This window comes from Triticum aestivum, chromosome 2B (genome assembly GCF_018294505.1).
Source record: "Triticum aestivum cultivar Chinese Spring chromosome 2B, IWGSC CS RefSeq v2.1, whole genome shotgun sequence".
In the NCBI taxonomy this organism is placed as follows: domain Eukaryota; kingdom Viridiplantae; phylum Streptophyta; class Magnoliopsida; order Poales; family Poaceae; genus Triticum; species Triticum aestivum.
Genome location: NC_057798.1, coordinates 443,770,334 through 443,778,547, shown reverse-complemented (window position 1 = coordinate 443,778,547; position 8,214 = coordinate 443,770,334). Strand labels below are relative to the sequence as shown.

The window sequence follows — 8,214 nt, the reverse complement described above, 5'->3', positions numbered from 1 at the left end:
GTACACGCAGTACTGGCTGCCCTTGGATGACTCAGGCTGATCCCTGCCTCGCTTGGTGTCTGGCTCTGTTGCGAGCACAGCAGCCCCCTTGCGCTTCACGTCCTTGGCTTCTTCTCTTCTGGATCGGCAGCCGGAAGCTCGAGGAGGGAGAGGCGCCCTTCCTCAGCCCTGGCGCACTTGGTCGCCAAGTTGAACAGCTCCAGGGATGTGCACAGGTCTTCATGGATTGCTAGCTCCTCTTTCATCTTGATGTCATGCACGCCATCGGAGAAGGCTGAGATGATGGCCTCCTCAGTCACCCTGGGGATCTTGAGGCGGGTGTTGTTGAAGCGCTGGATGTACTTCTGTAGGGTCTCTCCAGGCTGTTGCTTGATGCGGCGTAGGTCACTCATGGCGGGGGGCCGGTCACGAGTGCCTTGGAAGTTGGCGATGAAGCGAGTGCGCATCTCGTCCCAGGAGGAGATCGTGCCAGGAGCCAGGTTCAGGAGCCACGTGCGGGCTCCGTCCTTGAGCGCCATGGGAAACCAATTCGCCATGACCTTTTTGTTCCTGTTGGCGGCTTCGATACCCAGCTCGTAGAGCTGGAGGAACTCTGCAGCGTCTGCAGTGCCGTCGTAGCGAGGAGGCATGTCCGACTTGAACTTGCCGGGCCATGCGACACTACGCAGCTCGGCGGTGAATGTGCGGCAGCCTGCAGTGGCCACCGGAGCTCTCTGCTGATGCGGGGCTTGCTCCTGGGGATTCCCGCGCACCGCGGCCTGGAGCAGCGCGGGGTCTTGACGTGGTGGTGCAGGGATACGGTCATGGCGCACTGGTGCTGGGAGCACGCGGGGACCTTCTTGGGGACGAGGGATTTCTTGGCAACTCCTTTCTTGTCACACGGGCGCCGGACGCGGAGGGTCTCGTCCTGGGGCCGCGCGCCTTGGAGCCAGGGCGCCTTCTTGGGGAGGAGGTGGCGGAGGCACCTCTTGATCCTCGCCTCCTGCGTAGGATGGAGGGCGAGGCAGCGCGAGAGATGGCATAGGAGAGCCCCCTGCGGCGCTGACGAGCTCGGTGATGCGGGCGAGCCAATCCTCATAGAGGTCGTCGACGGGACGGTAGTGCAGGAGCTCACGCGCAAGGAGCAGCGTAGCGTGCGCGTCCGTGGGGGCACGACGGGCGTGGGACGACGACCCGGCTGGAGTCAGCGACGGGGTGGCGGTGCGGCCTTCCCACCGCACCGAAGGATGCAGGGATGAGGCCTACTGCTCGTTCCCCGCCGGGCCTGTGGCGGTGTTGGCGGCAGGCGACGGGGAACGATGGGGGCGTCCGCCGACAGGAGCCGTCTGGGCGACTCGAGCGGCGAGAGCAGCCCGACACTCAACGCGGGCTCGGCGAGCGTCAGCCATGGACACGATGGAAGATTGACGCCCGACCGGTTTATAGAGTCCCGAGGCCGGCTCATACAAGTGTCCGGCTCGGTCTCTTCCTTTCCCTGTTTTACAACACAAGTTATACAACTATGGCGGTTTACAACTATGGGCCCTAATCCGCCTTTAGGCTCTGGGCCTCTAAGCTTTATTGATAGAGCGCCATCTTCTTTATCTCCATGGGCTTCAATATGGATGAGAGTGAACCGGCCCCTCCTGGGCAGTTTACACTCAGTAGTTATATCCTCAACAGTTTCGAAAAAAGAGTACTTGAACGGATGTCTGTATGATTTTGTATTGAGCATGTTTTCACATACTAGACTTTACTCTGTATTTTCGGTATAGTTTTCCTCGTAACTTCTCAATGGTATCATCATGCCTGAAATTGCATAGTTTATACCATTTGAACTAAATGATTTTTTTAATAAAACAAATTTGTTGTTGTGTTTTCTTTTGAACTCAACATTGTTTTGCGATGATATTCTGGACTTCTATCATTTTACCACGTGAACTTTTACCATTTTGAATTTCCATTGTATTTTTTTGGTTGAGTTTTTTTCCAAACTTACCTGGAACGTCGTGTTCAACTTTTTCTATACTTATATGCTAATAATAATAGAACATTTCCCATACAATTTTTGTCCATTAATGGACATCAACCAAAATAGGCAGGAGAGAGCACTATCGAACTGATCATTGTTTTCGATCGAACTATTGTGTTCTTCTTTTCAAAGAATTGATCATGTAATACATATTGAACGACCACACATGTATGATATAATGAACTGTAGGGCCTTAAAAGTGTAGTGACAGTACATCTATAAAGCTCCATAAGACCACATGAAGCCTCTGCCAAATGAAAATACAAAATACTGACAAAACTTCACACATTTTGCACAAAGGGCATACTTCCGAACATGCACGACGACACCCATTGAAATTGCACAATCTAAGGGTGGGAGCAAGCAGCAACTTTAAAGTATGCAAATTGGAAAGCTCATAAAGTAAAACATGGCATCTTGTTTTTTTCCAGAAAAACAACAGGAGCACATCCACATAGTTATCCATCTCCATATCAATAATATTTGGCCACCAAAAACCCGACAATTGTTTTTTCCTGAAAACACACAACACATTTTTGGAATGCATCAGTACAAGTTGACATTTTCAGCTTTCAGAAGCAAACAAACTTGCTAATTAGTACTCATGTACTTATAGGACCACACATATCCTAATGTTAGTACTCATGCACTTACTGCGGCATGCACTCAGCTCCTTGAGCGACTTGCCACAAAACAAGACGTTGTACTGTTGAGCAGGAGGTCCTTGACCCGTGACTCCTCCAGCGGGCTCCACTGTTTGCCACTGAAGCATAAGCCATGCCGTTGGAGTGGGACGCGTCCACGCGGCGACAACTTGAGAAACTGGTTCTATAGAAAATATTTTTTCATTAAATGGCCACAACTTTCAGTGCAATAGTGCATACATTTTTAGTGCAAAAACCTACGTGCCAAAGATGTGCGTGTAGCTGGCAGTGATGCTGGTGTTTCCTTGTGGCGACGATGTGGACGACAACGACTTGTGCATATCCCTATCGCCCATGAAGTAATACAAAGAACAACTATAAGAAGTAACCATTGGAAGTTCACTGATCCTCATTATCCTATCAAAGTTGGACTGAAACAGTACTACTAAAAGAACAATTGGAAAATGGAATTTCCCTTTAGTCTCGACAGCGAGCCTCTCAAGATCATGATCTGTAAGGAAAAAAATGGAGCAAAATAGGTAAAAAAATCATATAGATCAGATGAACTATCACATGCAATAGATTATTTTCTTTCTTTCAGGAATAAGAACAAACACCCATGGAGCACAAAATGGAAGCCATCCGCAAGTAGATGCAATGGTCTTGAACTGTAATGCAGCACCCATTTTTTGGATCCATTTGAACTAAAAGGGAGCTACTTTTTCACCTGCAAGATGAATTGAAAAAGCACACAATGTTGATCTGGAGAACCACCATATGTCGAACTGAACATATACAAGAAAAGGACCGGTAGCAGATGTCAATATATAAATTGATGTTTTTTTGCAGGCTTTTGGGAATGAAAATTCATGGTTTGTAATTACATTAAATTTCTAAATATGTGTGCTGCTCCATAAGAAATGTTATTAATGCATATGTCCAGACTATTTAGCTTCTATTTGACAATAAAGAAACATCAAAAGGATGATTGAAGTTCTTTTTAGGCATACAAACATATAGCTTGAGAGGAACATGAATAGTACAAGTTCTCCAATGCAAACTAAACAAGGTTTACCAAACATAAGAACAAAAAGGTAGAGTGCACCCAATTTGTTCGGGCCTCCTTTTCTAAACTTTTTTGCATGCTAGATTTAACAAGCGAGGATCCAACGATCAAAATATAAATTTAATCACACCAACTAGTAGAGAGAGATGTAGCAGCACAAACACAGTCAATCTTTGAGAATACAGAGAGAGTGGTAGTTACGGATGTGGGTGTTCCATCCCAATGATCACTCAATTTTGCTTTGTCTGGTGTTCCATTCCCATGTACCAGAAGTTGACCTTCAGGCGATGGTGAAGAAGAATGGTCGACAACCAACGGTGACCAATAGGCATAGCTGCTCACATCGTGACGGCTAGCAAATACGGTAGCGTCCAACAACTCCCCTGTCCTGGCTCATTGCGGGACATGCACTAGACCAACAAGAAAAAGGATCTGAACTGATATACGCAACAGACTCAAGATGACTAAAAATATTGTCACAGCATAATTGAAAATTAACATCTAGCTTCTTATACAACACAGATCTACCCTACTAACCAACATATGCAAGTTCGATATATACAAAATTGGTTGAAGATGATTACCAGAACAAAATGGATGCTATTTTCAAATTTGAATTTCTACTAATTGGACTTGTGTCCGGGAAGTAGATGGACTGAAAAGCATACAAAAGATGAACTAAAAATAATTGAAGCTCTTCTATCAACATTAGGGAGAGATAATAGCTTCAGGCTGTTTTTGGGGGCTCTTCTATCAGAAGACTAGTAGCCGACCATCTACGACGTGCATGTAGGAAAAGATAGTTGTACCATATATCTATATGAACATACATATTGCATATGATTGCATCTACCATAGTTATACATTTAGAGAAAAGAACATTCGAGAAGTTCTATGTTCCTCAGTGATGTTCCCACCAAAAACTCATTTTTTTAACAAAACCAATCTTTTTCAATGAAATTATTTTAGGTTTATGTGTTCAAACTTGCAAGCTTTCCAAACAAGTACTTAGCTCGCTTTTCTTTTTTCACTTCACGAAGGGATCATAATTGCACAGCATAGAAACATTAAAAGAAGGAACAACTGGGGCAAACAAAAGAACACAAAACTAAAGAAATATATGTGCATAAAAAAAATGCATCTCCTCAATGGGCCATGATGCAGGCATCGCCGCCAACAATACTTGTTGCACCAAAGAACGTGCACCGCTGGATTTGTCGAGAGAGAACTGAGGGCAGCACATCCTCGTGCCTTTTTTCTGTGGTATTCGCCATGAGAGGGCAAGGGAGGAGTTGCAGCACAGGGAGCAAGGGAGAGGAGAAGTAGCAGCATACGGGGCATCGACCAGCGGTGGCGTGGAGCAGAAGCGCTACAGCTGCAGGAACCGCACCGATGAGATAGGCATCAGGCGCCGACTGGATGTTGCCCATCCTGGATCCATGCCTTTTTTGAGTCTAAACTGTCATAAACCTTTTCGTGGAACTACTTGCCAAATTCCCATGTAGTGATTTTGTTATATTATATAATGCTAAACTTGTTTATTTAACACAAATTGAACTTATTTTAATACACACTGAACTATAGAATAAACAACAAGATCGGGGACACAAGCATGGGCTTATACTAGTAACGATGAGCTACGAAATAAACCATCGGATGTGAAATTGCTTCCAGGTCAGGTTTGCTTTTTCTTATTTGATGCATCTTTGCACTAATGAACTGCTATTGGTTTTCAAGTTGGACTTCAGTAGTTGTGTAAATTTTTGCATAGTTTACTGCCGAAATCTTCACCACAAAAGAAACACATATCATTACCACTTGCATAATTTAGCAAAAATGAAAATTTTGCATCTACTGTTTGTTTTTGCAGAATGTACTTGTATTTATTATGTACTTGAACTATTCAAGGTATTGAAAATCACAGGCATATCCATTTCACACAAAGAACAACATAAAATTTCACTCATTTTGGCAATATGACAGAAATTTTCACATAGGAGCACATCACATGAGAGAGAGAGAGTAGAGAAGAGCAGCAGCCTACGCATGTTTTGTGGAGGACTCCTTCCCATGAGTCGCGCTGACAACCAGAGACAATGGCCTGCCGGTGGTCAGGGGATAGGAGGCCCAGCTGTTCGAAGGACGATGCCCCGCAGTTCGAGTTAGCGCCGGAGGAGCATCTCAAAGACAGCACCGCGCCTCCACCACGATGGTGCAGCCGGAAGTGTGCCATCTAGGGCGTTGTGGCACGACAAGAAAATGGGGACAGGTGGCGGCCGCAGCGGGTGTAGATGGAGCCCTCGGCGGCACGCTGGGGGAGAGGGGGGCGGCGGCGGCGCACTGGGGAAGAAGGTCGGCGGTGGCGCACTGGGGGAGAGGGGGTCAGCGGCGGTGCGCTAGGAGAGGGGGCTGGTGGTGGCGCGCTAGGGTAGATGGGGCAGTCGGCGGGGTGCAAGGGAAGGGGCCGGCCGGCGGTGCGCTGGGGGAGGGACCGACCGACGACGCGATGTGGGAGGGGATCATTGTCGCGTGGGTTGGGGACGATGAGATCTTGGGTGGTTTTTTTTCCATGATGGATCTTGGGAGGCTGCGTGGGGCTATTTTACTCTTTCTTTTGGGCCGGAACGATTAGCTGAGCTTTTGGGTTAGGTTGCACCGATCGCTCTATATAGGGCGCGAGAGTAATAGAATATTATTCTATTGCTGGTAATAGAATAGTCCATATATATATATATATATATATATATATATATATATATATATATATATATATATATATATATGCGTCATTAAACCTCGCTCCGTGTGGGGACTTTCCGGTTCGAAAAGCACACGGCCACATCAAAGTTGTGCAGCACTCCCTTGCATAGTTAAGCTAGCCTATTTCTGTGGGGCCGCGTGTGGAACATCAATGCATGACTTTAACCCAACAAACAAGAGAGGTTATACGACCAAGGTGGTGATTCTTCTTGGTCAGTCTTAGAATACGCTTTGGTGAGATGCCCGGCCCCTCCCACCGACTCAAAGTGTCACTACTGCAGGATGCTGCTAACGCGACACTACGATCAGAGACCCTTCGACGAAACTGTGTGCGATGCAATAATCACAAACGATGGTGTAAAAAACCGTCAAAAAAGGTGCAAAACATTTGCGATGACGAATGCATCAAACGCGGTTCATATTTTAGTTGCGTGTGCGATGTAGGGCATATGGTACAGTTCAATTAACTGTTTGCGATGAGGAGGAAGAAAAGAAGCGGGCAGCCAAATGAAGGTGTGTGTGATATACAACATACGGTTGACTCAGATGAACTGTTTGTGATTAGGCAACACAAAAGAAAGAGTCAGCCAGATCAAGGTGTGTGCGATATACGGCATGCAGTTCAATCGTATGAACTATTTGCGTTGAGACAAGAGAACAGAAATGGTTCAATATAACAAGATGTGTGTGATACGTGGCAAACATGTCTGTAATCAGAAATGTGCGTGAAGACCGATAATAACATAGACGACTGCTGCTAATAAGGCTACTACAACCATGTCATTTGCACACACCAGAGTAAACTATTACATGCATAATTACGTAGGTTACTACGACACACATGACATTTCCACACACCAAAATAAACTATATATTAATTACATGCATGATTAACTAGGATAGACGATCATCCGATCATCATCTACTTCGTGTGCGCTTGCTCCGCTTGTGGCTCGATCCAGCCTCGTCGATTTGGGTAACGAGGCACTTCCTCAAGTCAACGATCCGCATGTGGATATCGTAGCATGTGTACACGCTCTTGGCCGCAAACCTGAGGTGAGGTTCATCCAGTTGCCGCATCTAGGCCCCGTGCCAGGATACAGGTCGTGTTCTGTTGGCATCCTGCTTCATCTTTTCGTAGTATGGGTCGATGATGGATGAGGCGAGTTCAACCAGGGAGTCCTTCTTCGTGCTGCCCTAGACCCTGTAGTGCTCATGGATTTTGACAAGGTTCTTGCAGGCCAATCCCGTAACCCTGAGCGCTTTTAGATCGTCGGTGGTTTCCACCGTAGCAAACTTGTTGTCGGTGTTGTTGACAAACCTGGCAAAAATGTCGAAAGGCTATGTGGCCATGCAATAGTGGTAGATGAGGACATGATGGCGTACGCACAACTGGGCGATGGCAACCTTCTAATCCATGTTGGGATGATCGGCGGTGTACTGGAGGTTGATGCCGACCACCATGTACTTGTGTCATGCAAGCAACTACTCAACAATGTTGATGTAGTCGTCCACCACGGCCGGGTCGATGGTGTACACCACCGAGAGATCCATCTCCCTCGCGTGGGTCTCCACTTTATGCTCGTCGAAATCCATTGGAGCGCCGCTAGACATCCCCTCTCTAAGTGTCGTCGTGGGTGTGCTTATTGTGTTGTGGGGCACGATCGAAAGGTTGAAGAGACTAAGGTTATAATGACCGTGGGAATTAAAGGGGCAGCCAGACGACCTGGAAT

At 46.6% G+C, this 8,214-nt stretch overlaps 1 protein-coding gene across 6 annotated transcripts; it reads right to left on the bottom strand.

Annotated features, from left to right (window-relative positions):
• Positions 1 to 2,157: 2,157 nt before the first annotated feature.
• On the bottom strand, positions 2,158 to 6,338 carry LOC123045349 (uncharacterized). 6 transcript variants are annotated; one of them, XR_006421340.1, is made up of 5 exons: positions 3,923 to 6,338; positions 3,273 to 3,382; positions 2,917 to 3,166; positions 2,666 to 2,839; positions 2,158 to 2,526 (listed from the first exon to the last, which is right to left on the bottom strand). XR_006421340.1 is itself a non-coding variant. In XM_044468365.1 (5 exons), exons 2-5 carry the CDS (start codon positions 3,352 to 3,354, stop codon positions 2,205 to 2,207), a joined length of 828 nt encoding a protein of 275 aa, XP_044324300.1. In that variant the 5' UTR covers positions 3,355 to 4,131; positions 5,766 to 6,338; the 3' UTR covers positions 2,158 to 2,204. The 6 variants fall into 6 exon arrangements, 2 of the variants coding, with proteins under 2 accessions (XP_044324300.1, XP_044324301.1); XR_006421339.1 differs by having other exon boundaries at positions 2,917 to 3,382; positions 3,923 to 4,131; positions 5,766 to 6,338; XM_044468365.1 differs by having other exon boundaries at positions 3,273 to 4,131; positions 5,766 to 6,338.
• Between the last annotated feature and the right edge of the window lie 1,876 nt (positions 6,339 to 8,214).

Coding starts and splice junctions, on each gene's coding strand:
- LOC123045349 (XM_044468365.1), bottom strand. CDS start 3,354: ATGGATCCAAAAAATGGGTGCTGCATTACAGTTCAAGACCATTGCATC. Junction 3,167..3,272: donor TTCCATTTTGTGCTCCATGG/GTGTTTGTTCTT, acceptor TTTTCCTTACAG/ATCATGATCTTGAGAGGCTC. Junction 2,840..2,916: donor TACACGCACATCTTTGGCAC/GTAGGTTTTTGC, acceptor TATTTTCTATAG/AACCAGTTTCTCAAGTTGTC.